This window comes from Typopeltis vanoorti, chromosome 12 (genome assembly GCF_054136105.1).
Source record: "Typopeltis vanoorti isolate ZY-2024b chromosome 12, IOZ_Tvanoo_1.0, whole genome shotgun sequence".
Classification (NCBI taxonomy): domain Eukaryota; kingdom Metazoa; phylum Arthropoda; class Arachnida; order Uropygi; family Thelyphonidae; genus Typopeltis; species Typopeltis vanoorti.
The window spans coordinates 91,735,082-91,761,550 of record NC_143560.1 but is presented as its reverse complement, the minus strand read 5'-3'; the positions used below and the strand labels follow the sequence as shown (position 1 = coordinate 91,761,550).

General features: G+C 36.1%; 1 protein-coding gene across 1 annotated transcript in view; it reads left to right on the top strand.

Annotated features, from left to right (window-relative positions):
• Positions 1-26,469, top strand: part of Tdh (L-threonine dehydrogenase) — a 240,374-nt gene that overhangs the window by 81,706 nt on the left and 132,199 nt on the right. Inside the window, exon 4 of the mRNA XM_090401872.1 lies at positions 1,357-1,427. Coding sequence (XP_090257998.1) covers positions 1,357-1,427 — 71 coding nt within the window. The remainder of the gene's footprint in view (positions 1-1,356; positions 1,428-26,469) is intronic.

Sequence of the window (26,469 nt, the reverse complement as noted above, 5' to 3'; positions counted from 1 at the left end):
TTTGGCAGCTTCTGTGCGTTTTTCGTTTTTAGTTGAAGCACTAAATTTTTCCTTTCCATAAACCGGCTACACCAACTCACTGTAGCTTTGAAGTTTTCACTGTCCTTTTTATTTGCGTTGCCCCACTTCAAAGCAAATAAATGAATATTATTTCTCGTTATAAGGAGTCCATTTTGGTGATTTTCTCGAACCCAATCTGCAACATTATTTTCCAGAATAGGCCTCTTACAAATTCCTTTCCATAATGTGAACTTATTTTTTGGCATTTTTATTATTAAAGTTTCATTTTTTCTCTAATCGTGAACTAGTTTTTCGTTTACTTCAAACTGACGTGCAGCAACACAGTTAGTATTTTCTTTTGCAAATTTAATCACTTTACACTTAAAACTCACGTCATATTTCATTCTTTTAAAAGGAGCCATTGCACTTTAGTTCACTATTGGTCAACCGGTCAATACAAAATAAAATTTCTTTTGTCAACTAGGTATTTTATATCTTTTGCTAAAACAAAGAATGGAAGGACTAAAAAGGCAGTTATGATCCTAGTGTTTGACGCCTGTATAAAAATTTTATTTAAAAACTGTCAATTTTTTTTTTTAAAGAAATTTTTTGAGTCGATTTATACGACAAGTATACTATAAAAACTCAAATATACTCAAAAAATTCCAATATTGACTTATACGCCAGGTCGACTTGTGCGCCAGAATATATGGTAAATACTTTATAATAAATAAATAAAATAAATACTTTGGTGATATCTTCAAATTTTAATGGAAACCTGCTTTCATTACTCTTTCAACATTCACATCCTTGGTCCAAGAATCTCCATACCATGGCATCTCCCTTTCCCTCACATGTGTACTACTTTGCCTTCCATTTTAATTATATATGCATACATTCATCTGTTATTTCTCAGATATCTCCATCGCTTTACAATCAGCAATGTCTTTGGTACAACTGTTTCAACTATTGTAAATTAGTTCATGCTTACTTTTCATTCACCATCCTGTCTTATCCATTTCTCCTCTGCTTACCTTTTTTTCTTGCCTCTCTCTCTTTCTATCTTGCATTTGTTTATTGTGACTTTATTCTGTTTGTGCATTGTTATCTGCTTTACTTTCATACTTTTCATTTTCTCCTCTCCTATTTTTTTTTAAATTAAAAATAAATGAATAAAATAAAACTTTTTTTACAAATATTAAAAAATAAACCAAAGTTGAAATTGCAGTTTTCATCTTGTTTTCAGGTATTTGCAAATGTGTCTGTTAACGTTTAAATTATTAACACCAGTATTCATTTTCTTTGGTGTATGGTATACAAAAATTGACTTGTTTCTGTGTAATTTCTAACTTTCAGAAAAAAGTATGGAGCTGAAAATATTATTATGTCTGATATCATCAAAGCTCCTAAGGAGATTTTAAACAGTGGTGAGTAATAATGCTTGAAAATTTGTTAGATCGAAAATTATGTATTAGTAACGCGTGGATAGACTTATGTGTTCGTCAGACATTTTTGTAATAGATTTCACGGTTTGATATGAACACAGATGGATAAGAAAATAATTATTTATTAACTTAAAAGCTAATATTTCGCTGGTATTATATCCAGCATCTTCAGAGCACACAACACAAAGTTTGTTACAAATGCAAAACAGCCACAATCCGGTGTAACAGTGGGGATAGTAAAAGTAATTGCAGCGTGCAACACAAGACTAAAGTCCTAATATGGCACCATCTAGGTTTAAAAAAAAAAAAAAATTCAAAGTTGATAGTCTTAGAAAGTTGGAAAAAATGAAATAAAATAAAAGTAATAAATATTAATTTGGTCTTAAGATGACTGTCTCCCAAATCTTTGGTAGATTTATACAGCCATACTTGTTAAGGTTTGGAGTATGTTTCAACAGAAGCCTTAAAACATACTCCAAACCTTAACAAGTATGGCTGTATAAATCTACCAAAGATTTGGGAGACAGTCATCTTAAGATGAAATTAATATTTATTATTTTTATTATATTTCATTTTTTCAAACTTTCTAAGACTATTATTTGGACTACTATTTCAAAACTTTGAATTTTTTTATTTTTTAAACCTGGTTGGCACCATATTAGGACTTAAGTCTTGTATTGCACGCTGCAATTACTTTTACTAGCCCCACTGTTACACCGGATTGTGATTGTTTTGCATTTGTAACAAACTTTGTGTTGTGTGCTCTGAAGATGCTGGATAAATACCAGTGAAATATTAGCTTTTAAGTTAATAAATAGTTATTTTCTTATCCATCTGTGTTCATATCAAACCGTGAAATCTATTACAAAAATATGTATTAGCAAGTTTTGAGATCTGCATCAAATAACATAGCTTCACTTTAACATACAGATTTTTGAATAAATTTGTTTCTTAATTACTTTAAACAAGAAATTTATGAGTTGTTTCTTTTCTGAAAGAATTATGTTAATATGTATTTTTAATTGCTATATATCTAAAGCTTAGATATTTGTTTTAGCACCTAGAGGTTTAATAAATAAATAAGCATAAATAGTTTAATAGCATATTTTAATGTATAATATCTTAAAACTTGAATTTTATTGCTGTTGGTTTTTTTTTTTTTTAATTTATTTTATCCTAGAACAATGAATCAGAATAAAAATTACGATGGGAAATCATGTCTGACCATTTTTTGGTACTACTGTCAGTTATTTTAGTTCAAATATCATCTGGTAATTCTCAAAAAAGAGGAATTTTATTTTATCAGGTGAGTAACATGTATAATATATTCAGAAAGAAATGCTATTTAATTACTAGTTTTGTACATCCTGTCATGTATGTCTTCAGATTAAATATGCATAATTTTTGATTATGCATATGAAAATTGTAGAGTAATTGGCATAACATACAACTTTAATATTTTTCAGTGGAAAATTAAGTCAGAGGAAAATTAAATAGTAATGGGATGTATTGTGAATTACATCAACAAGATGTTGAAAGTTTATTTTTCACTTGGTTAGAGTATAATAAAATTAGTTTAATCCTTTATCCAAGTAAAAGTATCTTCAACTTAATGCATAACATTAGACATATCCGCAAGGAGATGTGTTTTGCATTATAGGAGATACTGAGATAGGGGTGTTGGTAGCTTGCTCCGCCTTTGCAACGAGTTGGCCTGGTGTTGTACCACCTTACCCCAGTCCTGAAGATACTTTCAGGTGCAAACTTTGTTTGCTCACACTTGGATAAAGGATTAAACTAATTTTATTATACATCAACAAGATGTACAAAACTAGTAATCAAGCAGTATTTCCTTCTGAATGTGTTATCCATGATAAATAACTATGGATACTTTACACCATGGAAATCTTCTCTGCCTTTCTAGAAACCTTGCTGGTGTCTTGCAATGTGCATTAAAACATGAGTCATCAAATTTATCATTGATTAGTACCATGGTATGTTTTTAAGTTTTATCTTTTTTTTTTTTTTTGTACTCTTTGCTTCATACTACCAGCTCTATTAATGTTCATTAGCACTTTTCATATTGGTGAAAACATTGTTCCATCAGGATAGTTAACTAGAAAGAATATGCCAAACTGGGTGTCTGACATAGAGCATGGTGACAGAATATTAAAAAAAAAATCATCATAATCATTGATGTGTATCCTCAATGGGTGTACACACTAATATGATAATATTAACTAATTAGGTTTACAGTATTATTGCTTACTATCAACAGTATCATTGTTTCCTATTAATTTGCTATTGTCAGGACTTCCAGGGCAGTGCTTATGAAACTTTTCTGGCCATGGCTCACTTGGACAAAGCTTATAACTCAGCTGCCCTCTAGCCCCATATCCCACTGATTACTGTAGTCATATTTTAACACTAGAGGTGATCCTTTGTATGCTGCCCCAAGTGCAAAATTGTGGAGTAGTTGGCATAACATACATCTTTAATATTTTTCTTGATGAAAACCTTACCCCAGTCCTGAAGATACTTTCAGGTGCAAACTTTGTTTGCTCACATTTGGATAAAGGATTAAACTAATTTTATTATATTTAATATTTTTCAATGGAAAATTAAGTCAGAGGAAAATTAAATAGTAATGGGATGTATTGTGAATTACATCAAAAAGTGAGATGCTTGTCAAGTATTTAATTGTATAAATAAGTACAAAATATTTTCACGAGAAGACTGGAACTACTTTCTTTTAAACACCAGACCAGTAAACATTGTCAAGTTCTAAGCAGGAGATATACAACATATGGCAAAAATTATGCATATTATTATATTGAAATTAAATCAATTATGTTAAAGAACTTTTTAATTAATATGATTTTTGCCATATCATATTCTAAACTGTATCTGAAAAATATACAAACTAAGATTTAAAAAAAAAATTATTTACTAATAAAATTATCTCATGGTCCAACAGGAACACTATGCGGTTCACACTTTGAAAAATACTGTTCTAAGGGACTGATAACTGCAGTTTATTCTAGATCTTGGTCTTCATCTGAGTCTTCTTTATGTCATCCATCCTGACATCAGACACTAGATTTGCTTCCCTTTCCTTTCCAATTCTGTTAAATCATTTTACCACCTTAGCAATATCAAGTTCCTTAATACTATCTTCATTTATGATATTATTCTGCCATTAATGCTCTTCTGTTCACTCACACAATTGTTCTTCATACTCTCATAACAGTGTTTTCTGTAGTTTTTGATCAGTTGTTTTATTTCCAACTCTATGTCTGTAAGGTAAAATTGATTTGAAAACTGTCATGTATGCTTCTATTTTGGTGTTTTGACTGATTTCTCTATTAGTCCATATTAATTTATTCAACTGACTCCTCACCATTCTAGTTCTACTTCTGTTTATGTATTTCCATATTTAATTGTTCCTAAATAGCTTTAATGTTTTCTTGCTTTAATGTTTTAATGTAGGTTCTCAATTGAGAAAATATTTGATATTTCTGTTTCTGCCTGTTTTCATAGTTCTATTTTTTAATTTATCATTTTTATGCTAAATTCCTAATAAAAACTGCTGAGGTTAACATCTCCAATTTTGAGGTTTAATACCACTTTCCTTCATGAATCCATATAGATAATGGGAGATAATATCCATTCTTTTCTTATACCTAATTTTGCATCAAATATTCATATACACCCTCCATTTCTAATGGCTGATTTACACCATAAGTATAGATTATATTTGGTATATGTAATGTTCCATTCATTATTTATCATCATCAGTCCTCCATGGAGACAAAAGACTGTGAATGGTCATACACTTAGTTTATCAAACCATACCTTGAACTTATTCATTGTTGTACACTCACTACCCTCTCAGGCAATCCATGCTACTCACCATCTCCATGTAAAAAAACTCACTCTCCTTCTGGCAACTCCTCTTCCACAGAGTCTTTGCTCTACTGTTGTTCATTCTTGTTCTCAATTCCTCCTATCCAAAAAGATTTTACAAATTGATTCCCTCAATCTTTTTTTATACCTCACATTCCATAGACAAGAAACCACTCAATAATCTCAGGATACTTTCCAGCATATCCTCATCCACTTAAAAAAGCAGATGATAAAATCTTTAAACAGTAATCCATATACAGGCAGATCAAGGCTTTATAAAAGGGAACCATAACCTCCTTCCTTCTATATGTCAGAACGTAGCTAGGTTTTTGGTACACTTGGCCAATTCATAGCTATGTGTTTTTTTAGTGAGACAGTTTCAATAGTAGGCAAAATATCCTATCACTAGTCCTCTTAGCAAATGCCTCAGTGCCATAGCATTCTTTAGTCAAGTGTCTTCTAAATTTGGGTCATCATTCATTATCACATCAAGATTACTTATTCATCCATCTCCTGCAAGATATTCCAACCAACCATATTCTCTGCTACCCATCTTGCTTTCCACATTTTAAAATCTTATATTTTAGAATATGGAATTGGTATTCCATACCCAATTGCAAAGTTGCACATTCTGTTCAAATCTTTCTATAAAGCAACATCTGCTCTACTCCTCATAGTTTTTTCTAACTTTACATAACTGCATATATCAATTTGTTATTTTTATTTTTTTATGTTGGGCCCATATACAAGAGGTTGGTTGATCAACCTATAGTACTTTAGTACCATATATGGGTAGTGAGTTGGGAAAGGAGAAACTTGTTGACATTCGATTTAAAAGCCTGGATATTGTATTCCTTGGGAAATACATCAGGTGGAAGATTGTTCCACTGTAGCAGGGATGAAGAAGGAGGAAAAGAAACTTGTTGGGTTTCAAGGTGTACTGTGAAAGGATGTTGGGCGGCAGCTGTACATGTTCCAATAGGCTTAGTACAGAGTGGGAGAATTATTGATGCTGTTTCAGATGAACATTTTCCATGAAAATATTTATAGAATATACAAATTGCAGAGACTAAGTGTCTATGTGAAAGTGAGTTGGTAAGAGATGGGTCATTTATCAGTTGACAAATGCACAAATTGCAGAGACTAAATATTTATAGAATATACAAATTGCAGAGACTAAGTGTCTATGTGAAAGTGAGTTGGTAAGAGATGGGTCATTTATCAGTCTAATTGCTCTCCTGTGTATTGAGTCAAGCATTTTGACGGAGCTTTTAGGAGCCCCACTCCAAATGTGAGAACAGTATTCGATAGCTGGGTGGATTTGTGATTTGTATAAGGTTTACAGCTGTTTAGAGGTGAAGTCACATCTTGAGTGAAAGAGAAATCCTAGTTTTTTGGAAGTTGAGAATGCAATAGTTGTGATGTATTTATGCCAGGAGAGGCCTGATGTCGAGGTAATTCCAAGAAGAGAAATCTCATCTGGTCTGGGAATTTGAGTTTTATCAAAAATAATACTGGGGGAAAATGGTTGTTTTTTGTGGGAAATAAGACAGAACTGGGTTTTACTAGCATTGAAGTTGACAAGAGCCCCATTGCAAGATGGCTTGGAGGCCAGAATTAGGCAAGTTGTGGTTGATGTTCTGTGGGTTGAAGTAAGTTGTGTAGGGTAAGGTTTATCAAATGAAAGGGAGGAGTGCAATGTGCTGTCATCTGCAAAACTGTGTATTGGGTTGGAGGTCAACTGAAGTAGGTCATTGATATACAAAAGGAAGAGGGTCAGTGAGAGAACTGAACCTTGTGGGACTCCAGCATTAATTTGATGGTGAGAGGATAGGGAGCATCTACCATCACACACAGTGTGCATCCAGACAAAAGCTGACAATCCATCTGCAGAAGTCCTGAGACAGTCCAAATGATGGGAGTTTGCTTAGTAAGCCTTTGTGCCAGACCCGGTCAAAGGCTTTAGAGATATTGTGCAACCACTTGGGATTTGCCAAATTTCTCCATGGCATTTGTTGATTGGCATCGACAGGATCCATACTGGTGGTCGCTTAATAGCTGGGTACCTTCAAGATAGAGTAGCAGTTGAGAATTGATGGTTTTTCTCCATCACTTTAGATAGGTGAGTGAGATAGAGCGGTAGTTAGAGGGCAGCAATTTGTAACCCTTTTTAGGAATGGGTTGAATATAGGCCAATTTCCAGGCTTTGGGATATACCAGTAGAGTAAGAGAGTATGTACAGATGGCATAGGATAGGAGTCAGTTCAGAGACCTTCAGGACAATTGGAGGAATGCCATCAGGGCCAGGAGCCTTTTTTGTGTCTAATTTAGACAACAGGTTTATGATCTCTTTCTGGCAAAAGGATACAGGGGGCATTATATGTTGAGCAGTTGGAATGACGGGGGGACATTTACCATTGTCAATTATGCATGCATTGGAGGCAAAGTGTGAAGCCAGGAGATTGGCTTTTTCTGTGGGTGATGTTGCAATTGCACCATCTAGGTATGATAGGGGTGGGAATAGTGTAGGGCAAAAGTTACGACCAATTGCTTTGGTGAGACCAAAAGGACATGACTGCAAGTTTCCTGCTTTTTGCCCATTAAATTCTGTTTTGGAAGCATTGATAATTTTCTTACATCTGTTTTGGGCTTCAGTATAGGCATTGAAGGAGGATGGAGTTCTTGATTTGAGCCAGTTGTAGTATGCCTGATTTTTCATTTGTACAGCCTTGGCACATCTTTTGGAGAACCAGGGTTTAGATAGGGGACAGCAGTTCAGAGAAGTGTGGGAATGTATGTTTTCATGCTAGTGAGGATTATTTTGGTGATACATTCAGTGCACATGTTTGGATTGGAAGACCGGAAACAATAGTCCAACCATGGGAATGAAGCATAGTAGTCTCGGAGGCTGTCCCATTTTGTGCGGTTATAATGCCAATTTGGAAGGGTCATTGATAAGGAAGAGATCTAAGGTATTTGGGGAGTGATTCAGGTTATCTGGTATTCTGGTCAGCTTGTGAACAATTTGTGTAATGTTGTTAGTGATGACAAATGTTTCAGCACCTCTGCCTGCAGAATCTGTACAACTGGAAGAGGAAAGCCAGTTATTGTTATGGACATTAAAATCACCTCGATTTCACTGTTAGGAGAGCGAGATTGGAGAAAATCAACTTTTAAGGAGAGGAAATTAAAGAACTTGGAGTGGTTGGTGGTATTAGGAGAATGATAGAGATAGCAGATGAATTTGACTTAGTGGGGGAGGGATATTTTTAATCAGAGAAGGTCAAAATTGGGTGAGTTTTGTTGCCTCCATCTTCTCTAAACTTCTCCCACTGTCATTAACTTACCAGTTAAACAGCTGTTATTCCCCAAAACAATCCCTGAGCATGATGCCAGTGACTTTTCTCTTACAACATACTGCTTTCTCATACACATCTTCTGATATCTATAAGACAGCCAGTCTATGTCATATCTAGTTCACCGATCTATTATCTGACCTCTTCGATTCTAGTATGATTGCCATATATTACCACCTTGTCATGTGATAATATATCAAATGAACATGCAGAATCTAATATCACTGTTTATGCATATACCTTGGCCCATGCATTTTTCACCTTATTGTAATATGTAAGCACATACTGGTATTTTTAAGAATGATATTACAACGTGGAAAATATACTAATTAAAATAATTAATACTTCCTGTATTTCACCAAACTCAAGTCAGCATCATTATACAGATCAGCAATGTACAGAAATATGCATATATGCAGGAGTTACATGTAAGTGAGATTGAAACAGAGAAAAGATAGGCTTCAAGTCCTAAATAATGCATCGTAAGCTAGATTGTGTAGATGTACAAATCAGCACTGTACAAATAGATGCAGAAGCTACATGCAAGTGAGATTGAAGCAGAGCAGAGATAGGCCTAGAGTCCTAAATAATGCAACCTAGGCTAGATTGCATTATTTAGGACATTTTTTGGTCATTGAGCTGATGGTTTAGCGATCAGTGTTTTCCAAGTTTGAGACATATTCATACATTCAGATTTGTTGAGGTTTGCAGAGTTTCTTAAAGCAGAGGCAGTTCCAGGAATTGTCGCTTGTATTTATATTGGTTATGATGAAGTAAGGCGGCCTTTTTCCAGTATATCTTGTGGCAGGTGTCCAAAGCATGCATGACCTGCAAGTCCTGAATGGCCATATCAGTGTAACCAGATGTAGTCTTATACTAAGAGATATGGATGTTGGCTTCCCTTCCTGTTTGTCCATAGTAGGGCAACTTAAAACTGCAAATTGTTCCAGATATAGGGGATGGTAATGGATTTAGTGTAGTCTCTGTTTTGAAGGGGGGGGGGAATAGTACTAAAAAGAGATGTTTCTAATAGACAGGCCTATATTATCTGCAGTTTTAGTTAAGATACTGGAGAGATTAGTGAGAATAGGATAGAATACAGGATTGTGTTTTTAGGTAAGATTCTCTGCGATGGTCACCATTGGCCTACAGAACTTTTTTTTATTTGCATTTTATGAAAAAAGTGATAAACATGCTGGATCGGGGTGATTGGATATACAGTGATCTTTTTGAGTTTGCAAATGCATTTGACAGACTAATAAGACAAGATGATGCACAAGCAGAAGAAGACTATGGAAATAGATAACATATTAGCAACATTTAGTTTTGAGTAGGATAAAAATGAGTATTATATTGAAAAGAAAAATGTGCATGAAAGTTTAAATAAAAGAATCAAAGTTTATTAACTTTCATAGGTAAAATTTGGGAATATTACAGAAGATAAATATTGCAAAGGTGGCAAAATGTTTTGGAGTCTATTGCAAAAACTTATAAATGGAAGAATAATGTAAAAGGAATCAAAGATAATAAAATTGACATAAAAACTGAAGATAAGGATATTTTTGATATTTGGAGTAACAGTTTTCAAAATATTGCAAACAGAGATAAGCAGTAATTGAACAGTGGCTGAAAATGACTCCTAGCCTGTCTGGTCTAGTGGATAGTATATTCTAACAAACAGGCTTTGAGTTTGTATTCTGTGTAAAGCATGGATATTTGTAAAAGCCTTTGTTCCAGGTGACCTTATATACATTAAGACCGCATTTAACGCTGCCCCAATTAACTCTGATTCGATATAACATGGTTTTTTTTCCGAACCTAAAAAAAGCACTAAATGTTTCATGATTTGATATAAAGCAGTTCTACTCAATGCCTAAAAAAGCACTACATTTATGCTGATTCAATTTATCACTGTATTTCCTTTGATTCGTAAATAATAAGATCATTCCCGAACCCCATCCAATCAGCGAAAGGTGATGATTTGTTGCAGTGCTGTAATTCCCCTAAACCCTAAATCGGTGTTTGTCCCGTGCATTTGTTTTCCCCATACATCATGTAGTTGTTCATTGGCAGTGAAACAGTGTCCACGCTATCAATATGATTTGGAGTGTTAGCATTATTTATGCGCTGTAATCATTTATGTTACTGACCAAGGAAATCAACAAAAATTCTGTTTGTTCATTAAAAATTAATCGTTACTATAATTTTTTAAATTATTCGAAATGAGTGGGTGTAAAGATAATAAAACAAAATTGATATGAAAAAGCATTTTGCTCGACATTAAAATGCAGGTGCTGATGTGATTAGAAAAAAGTAAACATCAAGTTGACATTGGAGATGCTTTAAATTTGTTTACTTCTTCTATACGAATGATTTTAAAAAACAAGGACAAAATTAAGTTCAAAATTGGTTTACCACACATTTTTGTCCATCCATAAAACGCTACTGTGAACTTAAAAAAATTGAACCAAAAGCGCTATTACTGATTGATTACTGTTTATTTTTTATTGATTATTTCTGTGTATGTATGTATATATATATATATATATATGTGTGTGTGTGTGTGTGTGTGTGTGTGTGTGTGTGTGTGTGTGTGTGTGTGTGTGTGTGTGTGTGTATTTTGTATATTTTGCAAGTTAATATAAAAATAACTTAAAATTAAAATAAAACTTGTTTATTCTTTGTCTCATGTTCCCCCATTAATATGTGTTAAAATGATCCCATTTAATGCTGTTTTGTTTAGCACTTTGTCTTCCAGGAATGCATCCTGAGTGTTAATTGGTATATTTCTGTAACTCTTTGAACATATAAAGCTTGCATACAAAAATTCCAGAGAAATGCACTCAAGAAATGCTCAATTTTGGAAGTTTAAATTTTTATACCACATTCAAAAGATCTGATCAGAAGGTCAAATTCCACTTGATTAAAAGATCGCTTAGACAGCACCATTTAAAAATAAATAAATAAAATAAAAATGAATGCAAGAATTACAGAATAATTTCCTTACTGAGTGTTTCAAGGTAAAGATATATGCAAGCATACTTGAGCAGAGGCTACCCTCTCCTGGCCAAATGAGGATTCCAGATCCAGATTTTTACTTTATGACAAACAGTCAAGAAAATCTTGACAAGATAAGGATTTGTATTTAAGTTTTGTAGACCTGGAGAAGGCATATGATAAATTGTTAAGAGAAAAACTGTTCAGATGCTACAATCATATAGCATAAGATGAGTATATACATATGAGATGTAACTCTTCTACATAGCATATGTAGAGGAGTTACATCTCAGAAGCAGTATGGGCAGGACTAGTCAGAGATCCAGGAATGAATTACTGTATTTGTTAATGAATTCCAGGAGTATCAGAAATAACAGAGATGAAATTGTTGCATTGATCGGGTTCATCCAACCAAAAACTGTTGAAATTAGCAACATTTGGTTGGATATTATCCTGATGGGAATAGACATGACAGCAGAGGAATTATGCCCATGCAAGGCAGAAATGTAAGGAGGAAAACAGTAGTAGGTAGTAATTCTGAGTTTCTATGGTGTGGAGGTGGACAGGATGAAATATTTAGTTGGATATTGCTTTATGACTGGGAACAGAGAATATGGTCAGGCCTGGCTGGTGGTGCGTGTGAAGTGTGCAATATACACAGGTGCCGCAGAAGAAAAGGCACCTAAAAGATGTCAAAAAATATCAGATAAGAGTTTAAACAAACAACGAATGGTACATATAATTATGAATGTACGTCGTCTTCCTTTCGGGCCCCTTCAGATCTTCCCGGAAACGAACAAATAAATTCTGAAATTGTATCCTGGACCCAATTATATCACTGTAATTTTTGATTAAAATTTACGAAAATATACCTAAAAGAGTTCTTCTTTATTTTTTAATGTATCATAAATCAACTTATGATTAATTGTTGAGTTCCGTGTAAGGGCTGCATCCTAATTTTAATTGGATCGGATGCATGTGGTCCGGCTCTAAAAGTCGACTTACTACTGATAACTCATTCTTCTCTGCATTCGAGCCTGTTATATTAGTGCACTCTTAGGGCGGTGTCAGCGACACAAAATAATCGGCAAACTCTCGAGTCCAATGGGAAACATTCTTGTAAAATTCTCTTATCTATTTTTGTTGCATCTTCCTGAGAGAACTAAGTAGGCTAGTATTCTGTAACATTTCCAACAAGTTATATTGAACAATTGTTGGTATAAAAGAAATATTGTTTTGTATAAAAGACATAAAGGCAGGATATTTCACCTGCTTAAGAAGAAATGTTATTTCTTCTAAATGTTATATTATTTTGAAAATTTATATAAGTTGAAAAAATTTGTATAAGCAGGACTAATCCAGGCTCGAATGTCGAGAAGAATGAGTTTCACACTTTATTCAAAAAAAACTTTTTTTGGAAAGGCGCTGAACATTAATCGCATACACAAGAAAAATACTATGCACCGGTCCTGAATATGGTGACAAGGAAATGTAGAGGCAGGTTGGCCTACCAGGTAAGCAAAGGATGATCATTTTATGTCATTTTAATTATGGTAACATAGATTGGAATGAGGAGATGGCATATGGGACAAATTGAATTTCTCAAGTTTAAGTTTCAACTACATTAGACACCATGTTCTAAGGCAGTTGGACATGTATAATGCTATGCATTATAAGAAGGGCTGGTTTCGACCTTTGTTGAGGTCCCATCAGTGGGAGACAGACCCAGAAGATACCAAGGTTTGAAGTAATGCAGAAGTCATATATCTACATATACGAGTAATGAAAAGGTGTATGGCCTTATTATTGAAATACTTTGGATCAGAGATAGATGTTGAAAGTTTTTAAGCTTGGTTAAAGGTCAAAACTGGTCTGGTAGTGGTATCCCTTCTCATAATGCATAACATTATAGATGTCTGAAAGGAGGTGTGTTTTGCATTATGGAATACTAAGGCAGTTGATGTGAAGTTGTTAGTCTCTATATACAAGTAGCTTAGTCGTGAACATACTTCAAGCACAAACTTTGTTTGCTTACACTTGTATAAAGGTTAAACCAAGAATATAATTTCTTGGCATCTTTAATTTATAGTTTCACCAAGTGAAAACACTTTCAACAATAACATACAGTCAACTCAGCACCTAATACACCTCGGGTTTGTTCACTTCTAGTCTCTCTAATATTTTCCTCCTCTCCCTTCAATATATATTAAAGGCTTTGCTATGGCCATTATAAAATGTATTATCAAAGTACTCAATAAATATTTAACAACATCCTCTGAAGAACAGACATATATGGAGTAGAGTGATAGTGGCAGTGACCATTTTACTTTGGTGCAAGAGTAGTATTCAAGCAGATCATAGGATCAAAAGAGCGTTTCATAAACCAAGGTATCTACATTGTCTCTGATTAGAGAAAGTGACCATGTGATCTTGACTTGGGAGATTTTAAAACATGAAGAATATTCTGTCAAGAGGGGTACATGTGGAACTGCAGGGCAGGTGATTATGAAAAGCTTCGGAGGAAGCTTGAATCTGTACCATGGCATAAAACCTTGCAAGGAAGGGATGTTAGTAGTCACAGGAGATAGTTAAAAGGAATCTAGAGGAAGCATTATTAAACTGTATACGAGTTATACTTGTAACTAAGGAGGGTTAATCAGGTAGGAGTTAGATGGATGAGTAATGTCATTAAGCATGGTCTACAGAAAAAGAAAATGCAGTGGAAGGTATATACAGAGAAAGGTGACCAGTAAACTCATGAACATTACAAGGGTCAGGCAAGAAAGGTGACCAATATAGTAAGGAAGGACAAATCAGATTTGAAAAGAAACTAGCCAAGCGGGTTGAAGGAAATCCCAGAGTTCTTTCGTTATGTAGCAAGTAATAGGAAGAATGACTATGGAAGAATATCCCTAATGAGTGCTGATAGTCACGTGATGAGAGATGCAGATAAAGTAGTTGAGTTATTTGAAAGACTACTTTGCAAGGGTATATCATACGACTGAGGTTATTGCTGTAACATATGTGACAGAGACTTATGTGGGAACAGAAGTGGATGAATTTGATATTCTTAGGTATTGCAGAATGTCAGTGTAAATACAGCTGTGGGGTTAGATGGGATATTATCTTGCATTTTGTGCGAACATGCAAAGCAACTGGCAATGCCTCTGACTAGGCTCTTTAATTTAAGTATCAGCTCTGGTAGAGTTCCAAGGGAGTGGAAAGAAGGCAAAATAATTTCCTTGCATAAGGTAGGTTCTAAGACTACAGTAGCAGTCTTAGCTATAGTGGTAGACAAATCAGTATCTCAGGAGTGTTGGTAAAAGTACTGGAAAAATGGTTCAAAATGAGAATTCAAGAATGGGTGGATAAGAATATGATACTCTCTGAGGGGCAACATGGCTTTGTGTGCTTTATAATAGAGTGACATCTGAGTTGGATAAAGGAAATGGCTACATGATGATTCTGCTGGATTTTGCAAAGCCATTTGTCGGAATACTGCATAGAACTGTTATGCAAATTAGAATAAATGGGGATGGATATGATGCTGGTTATGTGGATAAGAAGGTGGCTGCTGGACTGATATCAAAAAGTGGTGTACTGAGGAGCAGAGTCCAGGCAAAAGCAGGTGACTAGTGGTGTGTCGCAAGGTAGAGTAATTGTGAACCAAGGCAATGTGGAGAGCTTGCAGGTAATGTAAATAGACTGTCACTATGGGCAAAAGATAATGGTATCGGATAATGTTAAAAAAATGTAAAGGTTTATGTTTTGGAATAGATTACAAGCTGTGTACCACATTGATGGAACTATTCTCCAGGAAATAGATGAAGCTAAGAATTTAGGGGTAGTGGTAGACTGAGTTGCCACAATTAGAGGACATATTGCTAAGGTAGCTCATAAGATTACTTGGCGCTATCAAAGAACACACTAACAAGTGGAGACAAGGAAGTTGGTATTCCTCTTTATAATCCCTTGATATGTCCACACCTGGATTACTGTACTCATGTCTGGTCTCCTGGGTTTCTTGGGGATGAGGAAGGTGGTGGAGAGGATTCAGATGTGAGTGGTTCATGGAGCATTCCCTTATGAGGATAGATTGAGGGTGTGTGGGCTGCAGAAGTTGGTTGATAGGTGAAAAAGAGGAGATATGATAAAAATATTTAAGTTAAAAGGTTTTATAAGATTGATGCAGAGGAAATGTTTCAGCACTTAACAAGAAAGGGCAAGACAAGGTCCTCCTTGGAAGTTAAGTAAAAGTGTGGTTAGTAGAGGTGTGTAGACTAGATTTTTCACTTGGAGAATTGTGAATGAATGGAATGGGTTGTCAGAGTCTGTTGTTAGTGCTTTGTGTGAATAGTTTGATTCTCCTGCAATGAGTCTTCAGATTCGATGGAGGTGCTCATACAATAACAATAATAATAATTGTAATAATGTTACACTTCTCACATGTCTGAGTTATATGCATGAGTTCATCAAGCCAGCTGCATTCCCACACTCTTTGTTTCCTGAATTAACAACACTAACATGAAAGACAATCATACAAATACTAGCATTTTAACTGTAGTTATAAAAAAAAATCTCCCATAAACAATAGCACCTCACTTCCAAATAAGAGCAAATGTCATCCACATCCATTTCACCAACATTTGAGGCATCAACACAAACATCAGTGATATACATCACCACACTTAATAGACATCAAAACCTGATCTCGTTTTCCTAATAGAATCCCAATTGGCATCTTCCTTGACCATAACTCACCTTAGCTGTCCCAAACACATCTTGCATGATGCATTCTGCAAAAAGGGAGGAACATACGCTTTTGTAAAATCTGATATCCCTTGCCAAAGAGTATCCAACCTGAAATCCTCCCTTTTCGTTCTGCTCTGGCTCAAGGTTCCCTTCCTCACCTGATAGCCTTCCTTTTCTGCCTTTAACCTCTTAATTCTGATAACCATGCTGCCATTTTTGACTACTTTTCACTAAAAATTGATTTCATGCAAACTAATTATCCAAATGGTGAGATTTTCTTTCCTCCCAGTCAATCTCAGCCTCATACTCTATGGCACTACAGTTGTGCCAACTGGGATGACATCCAGAATTTTTGTCTTTTCCATGGTCAGATTACTGTTTTCACTCTCCTGGTCCAAACATCTACACTGAACTAATAACTAAATAATTCACGTTATTAGGTTTAATGGAATGAATGAAGCCAGAGAAACAATAAAATACAAGTTTATTAGACCCTGTATTTCGTCTCTGTTATAGACATTCATCAGGGATAAAATCTTAAAATTGTAGATGCACAAACAAAAACACTCAAAGCAATAAGTGGAAAAAAATTAGACTAAAACCGTAAACTCTCATGATGGGCACACTCTATGAGATCTGTTGGGCAGGAAGCCTAAGAATTAATCTTGGGAAGTTTAACACAACCATATTTATAAAGATTAGGCTGGTTTAACAAACATGCTGGTGATTCTAAGAAAAGTCTTTCAAGTTTATATTTGTTACAGAGAAGCAAAGTAGTTTTTTTTTCCATTTGAATTCTGTGCAAGGTGGTGTCCAAAGCATGGTCAACTAGATCAGATTGACCATTGTTATGGTGGTGGATATATTTTTCTGTTCTTCTAGGTGGGTATTGGCAGATCTCCCAGTTTGACCATAATAATATAATTTTTCAAGAACAAGGAACCTTGTAAATGCCTTGTATTTTATTGGTTCTCTGTGCTGAATTCATTCCATTAAATTTAATAATGAGTTTAAATTAGGAAAATAATCTTCGATGGAGTGAGAGCTTTCTTACTCACTCCTCTGCAAACCCTACGACTCATATTCAAGCCCTGCTCTAAAAAAAAAAAAAAAAGTTCCTTTGTAGTACATGATAAAAATGCATATGTTCAATGGCTTAAATTAAAAATTCCAGCTTCTCATTCAGTTTACACAACAGCTAGGAGCAAGCGTAAAAAAAAAGTTATCAATGATTCCAAAGCAGACTTCATAAGAATGAAATGCAATAAACTTTCCTGCTCAACTGGTAGTCCAACCTTCTGATTCTTCACTAAGGCTGTTGGGCTTAACTTCTGCTTTTCCTTATTCCCACCTCTCTTATCCTGATAGTGCCATGATATCCTCTCAACAAAGGAAAAGGCAGACCTCTTGGCATTAGTATTTTTCTTTCAACTCTTGCTTGGATGCTCAAGGCAAATCACCTCTCACACTACTGTACACTTCCTACTGCATGCCTCCTCTCTGACTTTCATCAGAGGGACATCAGGAAAATCTTGATTAGTCTCAATACTAGTAAGGCTAATAGTTGAGACGTTATTCCTCCATTTGTGCTTAAAACTTCTGCCTCAGAATTAATGCCTGTATTAGCTATCCTATTCTACTGGCATCTACTCGAACAGCATGGAATTTTAGGTAGAATGGATCAGGCCTTCATCCATTCTACCTAAAAAGTGAGACAAAAGCCAGCCATCTAATTATGTCCCATTGCTCTCACCTCAGCACTCTGAAAAGTGATGGAGAAGGTAATCAACAACCAACTTCTTCACTACATGGAAACTCATCCATTAATTAGCAATCACCAATATGGATTCTGCCATTCTCATTCTAGAGTTAACTTTTTGGTAATCTCGCCCACCTTTGGACACAGGCTACGAAAAGATTTGGATAAACCCATGTTGTTGCTTTCGATATCATGACACGATCAAAGGCATTTGATTGTTCTGGTATTTAGGCCTTCTGATTAAGCCTTGGTTACTATCTTATGGCAATCAATTACAGAGTGTAATTGATTGCCAGCTTCCTCACTGGTCGTTCATTGCATGTCATGGTGGATGCCTTCCTTTCATCAGATTTCTTTATCAGTATCCAAGCTTTCTATACCATCATCCATGCCCTTTTTCCTTTATATCAATGGCCTTTCTTTCTCTCTCTCTCATTTCAGTTATTCACAGTTCTGCTATTATTATTATTATTATTATTATTAAGAGAGACCTTCAGGGAGTCAGGGACTCATTGAGGGAGACCACATACTACACACACCAGCTATCATACTTATTCTTGAATTCATTCACATGGCTTACCCTCACAACATCCAATGGCAATCCATTCCAATCACGCACCACCCTATGTGAAAAAATCGAGCCTTCACCCCTTCTTAGTGACATTCGTTCTCTTATCCTTTTCACACCCTCCATAAATTGAAAAATTCCATCATTTGAAATCCTGTATGACTCTTTCAGAAGTTTGTAAGTCTCAAACATATCACCCCCTCATGTTTGCTAGTGTCTGCAGTCTACAAATTCTCAGTCTGTTCTTCATAATCAGTAATTCCATAATCCAGATATCATTTTTAATACTCTCCTTTGCACTCTCCCCAATATATCAGAATCCCAATGGAAACCAAAAGACCAGACCTGTGCACAATAGTCCAAGTGATGTCTTATCAAGGCCTTGTAAAGAGGCAAAATGACATCCTTATCTTTACATGTGAAACTTTGTTTCAGCATTGCAATTATCTTTTGAGATCTGCTACATGGCCCATGAACTTCAGCTTCCTATCTACTAACACTCCAAGATCCCTAGCCTCATCAGTTTCTTCAAGCATAATTCCACCAATATAATATGACATTGGATATCTAATCATGCCGAAGTGAATGACTTTACATTTACTGACATTGAACTGACAGCCATTTTTCCATGTCCACAGCTACAGCCTATAAAAATGATTCTGCAAGTACTGCATATCTTCAAGTTTTATACAGTTTCTACAGTTTATAACTTTATACAGTTTCTTCAAGCATAATTCCACCAATATAATATGACATTGGATATCTAATCATGCCGAAGTGAATGACTTTACATTTACTGACATTGAACTGACAGCTATTTTCCATGTCCACAACTGCAGCCTATTCAAATGATTCTGCATATCAGCAGCATTCCTGATTACCCTACCTATCTTTGTATCATCAGCAAATAGCTGTATGTCACTTGTCAAATCCTTCCCAATATCATTAATGTACAGATTGAATAACAGTAGACCAAGCACTGATCCTTGGAACACCACTGGTTACTACAAGGATCACTTAAATATTGCAGACTCGCATCCCCCATATACCACTTTTTGATATCTGTCAGTCAGCCAGCCATCCTCTTATCCATGCTAATATTCTATAACCCAAACCCATATTCTCCAATTTATGCAACAGTCTACCATGCCATATTCTGTCAAAAGCCTTAGCAAAATCAAAAAAGTATCATGGTGTATCCATTCCCCTTGTCTAGTTCAATGGTAACATTGTTATAGAATGTGAGCAGGTTGCTAAAACATGACCTTCTCTTAGTAAACTCATGTTGCTCATTGCAAAGTAGAGATTCACTGTCAACCCAAAATTTCACCACCACTCCTGAGATACTAATTGGTCGATAGTTAGATACATCAGTCTTTGCACCACCCTTGCAATGGAATTACCATAGATTCTTTCCATTTCTGTGGAATCTTCCTCTTCTGAGACTCATATTAAACAGCCTGGTCAAAGGAATAGCCAATTCAGCTGAACACTCTTTTAGTACACATGCTGATATCGTATCAGTCCCTATTGCTGAATTCTTATTCAGTTTGTGCATCAGCTCTAATACCCCATCCTCATACACTTAAGTTTCTTTATCCAGTGAAGAGGTAGCAGTGAGCTCAATGTCGCATACACCAGGTTGATAGTTTTAAAAAAAAAATGGACACTCATTAGTTGAACAACCTTTTCTGCATCTGTAACCCTCATACGATCTGCATTTGGAAGAATTATTCTTTCATATTCATTCTTTCTTTTATTTGCAGCATATTGATAGAATTCTCATGGGTTGTTTTTAGTAGCAGACCCAGTTTCTTTTCATACTCAGACTTTTGCTTTCTGCACAGCAGTTGTGACTATTCTAACCTGCTGCTTATAATTTTCATAATGTACATCATCCTTATATACATGGTATTCATTCCACATCATCCTTTTCTTATGAATCTTCTGCCAAATAAGATTATACATCCATTTGACTCCTACCCTATTTATTCTTTAAACTCTGGGACACACTCTGATATTGCATCATTTAAGTATTGTTTAAATGCTTCCCATGCACTGTTGATATTCTTCCAATCCATCAACCAATCCATTCCACTGAACTCGTATACTCCTGAGTTGGTCATAATTTCTTGCTTTGTAGTTCAGCATGTAACCTTTTCTGAATGGAACATTCATAAACTTAGTCACTTTCGAAGTGAGTACTGCATGATCACTGTCACCAACTGGAGGCAGAATAGTTACATCTTTAAATGAAACGCCGTCTACTATAATTAAATTTAATATTCTCTGACCTTGAATTCCTTCTGTCACATGCTGCTTGAGGAAGTTCTCCTGCAACAGCTCAATAAGTTCATTTTCATTCTTCTCATGAAATTCTACTGCTATCAGATCAATATTTGGATAATTAAAGTTTCCCATTATGATTACTCTTTCATGCTCATCTTTTTTATGATTCATTTCTTCATCACTAGCAACCGATCCACCAAGGTCTGTAACAACACCCACTGTGTAACTGATCTTGTTAGGTTTCATCCCACCAGATGGCTTTAAACTCACTTCCACATGAAATACTGTTAGTAGTAGTACTCAGGTCATAGGTCTCAACTCGAACTGGATTCAAGTCATCCGATATCATTAACAGCATGCCTCCTCCTCTCCTGTCGGTATTGACAGTACTCTTTCATTAGCAGAAATGATAGAACCCTCAAGATCTTCCATAACCAGTGACTTAGGTTTAAGTTTGTTGGTGACGTCCACAGGCCAAGAAGTGACTTTCTTAAGGAGTCTGTGGAGAGTTCTAATCTGAGAGCTGGTCGGATTGTATTCAATGGGGTGGTAAGTAGTACGGTCTAGTACTAAAGCATTTAGCTTACCTTTGTAGTCTTTTTGATTGAGCACCACAGTGGCGCTTCCCTTATCAGCTTTGGTGATTACTATTTTTTTGTTGTTTTTCAATTCTTGTAGGGCTGCATATTCGTTTTTGGATAAGTTGGTTTTTGGAGGTTTGGCTTTAGTCAGAACACCGACTACATCCAGTCTTACGTTGTTGGCGATATGGTTAGGCTGGATGTAGTCGGTGTTCTGACTAAAGCCAAACCTCCAAAAACCAACTTATCCAAAAACGAATATGCAGCCCTACAAGAATTGAAAAACAACAAAAAAATAGTAATCACCAAAGCTGATAAGGGAAGTGCCACTGTGGTGCTCAATCAAAAAGACTACAAAGGTAAGCTAAATGCTTTAGTACTAGACCGTACTACTTACCTCCCCATTGAATACAATCCGACCAGCTCTCAGATTAGAACTCCACAGACTCCTTAAGAAAGTCACTTCTTGGCCTGTGGAAGTCACCAACAAACTTAAACCTTTTAACTCTAGACCCCCCCCGATTATATGGACTCCCAAAAATACATAAACAAAATGTGCCATTGTGTCCCATAGTGGATGGCATTGATTCCCCCACATATAAATTAGCCAAACATTTAGCCAAAACGCTCACACACTACACTGGCAACACACCATCACACATAAAAAACTCAGCCCACTTTAAAGCCAGTATAGAAAACCTCACACTCCAACACACTGACATAATGGTCAGTTTTGACGTCTCCTCCCTATTCACTAATGTCCCACTCAAAGAAACCCTTGAGCTCATCCAAGCCAAGTTTCCTCCCGATATCTCAGCCCTATTTCAGTTCACAATGAACTCAGGCTATTTCGTTTGGCAAGGAAAGTTCTACAAACAGATAGAGGGGACAGCCATGGGTTCACCACTTTCCCCACCCTTGGCCAATTTCTTTATGGAGACATTTGAAGAGAAAGCCTTAAACTCCGCCCCACAAAAACCCACTATTTGGCTTCGTTATGTGGATGATGTGTTTGCTATTTGGCCACATGGCTCAGACACACTCCACTCCTTCCTAACACACTTAAACAACCAACACCCCAGAGTCCAGTTCACCTTAGAAAAAGAGGAAAACAACACCCTCCCCTTCCTAGACACTTTAATCACCTGCCAGCTTAATGGATCTTTGGTTTTCTCTGTTTACAGAAAACCCACCCATACTGGCCGATACATTCACCAGCAATCCCCCCCCCCCTCACAACAATATGGGGTTATAAAAATACTATATAACAGGGCAAAATAAATCTGCTCAGATGACAAGGCCCTGACTACTGAACTAAACCACATCCTCAACACTTTCTTAGCCAATGGCTATAACCCCAAAAAAATCCAAAAAATACTAAAACCAGTAAATCAGACAATCCCCCCCTCCCCCTCCACAATAAAGATTACACCACGTCTATCACCATCCCCTACATCCAGGGCACCTCTGAGAAAATAACCAATATCCTCAAAAAATATGACCTTACTTCCTGTTACAGACCATATAAAAAGTTGGCATCCCTTATCCGCTCTACCAAAGACCAACCACTTCCCCTAGACCTGCCTGGTGTATACCAGGTCCCATGCAGCTGCAAATTGTCCTACTTTGGCCAAACAGCAGAACAACTAATATCAGGATTTCAGAACACAAAGACTACATCCGGTTTCACCAGTACAGCCGCTCTGGGCTGGCAGACCATGCCTTAGATACCCACCATAAAATTCATTGGAAGAAAACAAAAATAATTCATTGCAGCAAGTTTAAATACAAAAGATTATTCAAAGAATCTTCAGCAGCTCTAAAAAACGTTTCTAACCTCAACAAATTTGGGTGCATGATGAAACTACCCCAAATTTGGGAGACTTACATTATGAGAACTTCAGCCCAACTGCCAAGACTACCATATTAGCCTGCAAGAGGGCACCATTAGGACTTTAGGAACAATATTAGTTTCTTGCTTTCTTCCTCATTTGCTTTGTGTTAGTGCCTGCGTGCACATACCATATCTTTATGTTCCTGAAGATGGCAATGCGACGTTGCCGAAATATAGAAGTGATTCATTAAAGTTACCTTTAATTAATATACTTCATTTGCGTTGTTAATTCCATAAACTAATTACCAGTTATGTCTAACCAACGTATAAGCCTTGCTACTAGAATGATTACTTCTTTGCAAATGCTCCAACCCCCCCCCCCCACCAAATGACACAATTAATTATAGGCCCCTGACCTTTCATGTGTGGGGTCATCATATAAAAAAAAACATTTGGTAGTGGCTCACTGTCATATATCTTATTCAGTTCCTTTTCTACACTCCTTATTCATTTTGTTGGACATCATCAAATTCCTGACATGTATCCTCAAGTGGTGTATAAGATATGATAGTACTACATGAAAAATTTACATCATTACTAACTTTCTATCTACAATTTTCCTCCATATCCATCTATTACCTTTCAAGACTCCAACATTATCAGATCTTATATTTCTATCTTCTAAGGCACTTTTTACTGTATCGATCTACCTATATCTGGGCCTTTTTCCTGCCAACCTGGCAGAGAACATTTGTTTTGCTAATCTTTTCTCTCCTATTCTGTTTAAGTGACCATATCACCTGAGATTAGCTCTTCTAACACATTCCAGGATGCTAATGTCAAGTTCTTTTCTAATATCCACCTTTTTAATATGATAATGCCATCTGTTCATGCCCATAATCCTTCTCAAGACACTCATATTTGACGTCTCTAGTCTTTGGTCAAGTGTTTTACTTCTAGCCTTTCTCTCAGATCCATAAGTTAAAATTGGTTTAAACACTGTCTTGTATACAGCTAATTTAGTGTTTTGACTAATTTATCTCTTGTTCCATATAAAATTTATTCAATTAACTTCCTACTTTATTGATTCTGTTGTCTATTTCCATATTTAATTTACCATCTTCACTAAAAATTTACTTGTTCTATAGGTTTTCCATTCCCAATACAGTTGATATTTTCAATGCTTCTGCCTAATTTCAATGTCTTTGTCTTTTTATTGCTGACCTTCATATACCATATCTATTATAACAGTTATTCAATTTAGTCAGGGAATCTTGCAGACTTGTAGCGGATTTATTTAGAAGTATAACACATCATCCACATAAAGCAAAGAGTTGACATTAACATCTCCAATTTCGATATCAGGTTTAATACCCCTTTCCTTCATAATGTGATCTATATAGATTATTATTATTATTACGGGCAAATCCAAGCTTCCACACAGTATCTATCATACCTTGCCTTGAACCCACTCACAGTCATGGCACCCAGAACAGACTGGCAACTTATTCCACTCATTCACCACTCTCCATGCAAAAAAAACCTAGTTCTAACACCTTTGATAACCACACTCTTGCCCAGTTTCCATGGATGGCCCCTAGTCCTCCCACCACCAGACCTGTTAGGAAAAATATCCTCTGAATGAATCTTATAGAAACCCTTCAGTAATTTGAATGTCTCAATCATATTACCCCTTTTTTGCTTATCAACCAATGTCTGCAACCCACAAATATTCAACCTGTTCTCATAAGGTTCATTCCATAGACCTGCTATCATCTTGGTCATTTGTCTCTGGATCCTCTCCATCTCCTCCCCATCAAGAAGAAACCCTGATGCCCATATCTGGGCACAGTAGTCTAGATTAGGTCTTATCAAGGCTCGATACAGAGAAACAATAACTTGTTTGTCTCTGCTCATTAAAGTATTCTTCAGCATCCAAGTGATTTGATGAGCTGATTTAGCCACTTTTGCAATCTGCTTCCTAAACTTCAACTCTCTATCCACCAACACCCCCAAATCCCTGGCCTCGTCAATCTCCTGTAATCCAGGAGATGGACGAGGCCAGGGATTTGGGGGTGTTGCAGCAGTATACCAATGTGATATACTGCTGCTAATCTTTTCAAGCCAAAATGCATAACCTTACACTTTGCCTCATTAAATTGACATCCATTCTCCTTAGCCCAGTCCTCCAATCTATCCAAATCATCCTGCAAAATTTTGACATCATGTGCATTTACTATTGCTCTACCTAATTTTGCATCATCAGCAAACAACCGAACAGTTCTCCTCAGATTCTCTCCTATATCATTAATGAACAAATTAAATAGTAGTGATCCAAGAACAGAACCTTGTGTCACACCACTAGTCACAGGCTGTCTTTTGCACTCTACTCCTGAATAAACTACTCTCTGATATCTCTCCATCAACCACCCTCCTATCCATCCCCATATGCTGCAGTTTGCTGATTTGAATTCCATGTGGTATCCTCTCAAAGGCCTTACAAGGTCCAGCAGTATGATTGTAAACCCATTACCCTTATCCAGCTCATCCATCACTGTGTTATAAAACATGAGCAAGTTAGTGAGGCATAATCTACCCATCACAAAACATGCTGTCTCCCATACAGTATCCCATTATCATCTATCCATTCCTGTATTCTTCTCTTGACTACTTTCTCCAGAACCTTGACAATGATTCCTGATATGCTGATCGGTCGATAATTTGCAACAGCAGTCTTGGAACCTCCCTTATGCAGTGGTACTATTTTCCCCTCTTTCCACCCCCTCGGGACTAACCCAGACCCAAGACTCAAATTAAACAAAATGGTCAAGGGCACTGACATTTCTTTTGCCGCTTCACATATGACCCCGAGCTGGTATACCATCCAAACCTACAGATGTATTCACATTAAGGTTTTGTAATATACTATTCACCTCCATTTCATTCACCTCAATTTCCATATAACCTGTTGGATCTTTCATT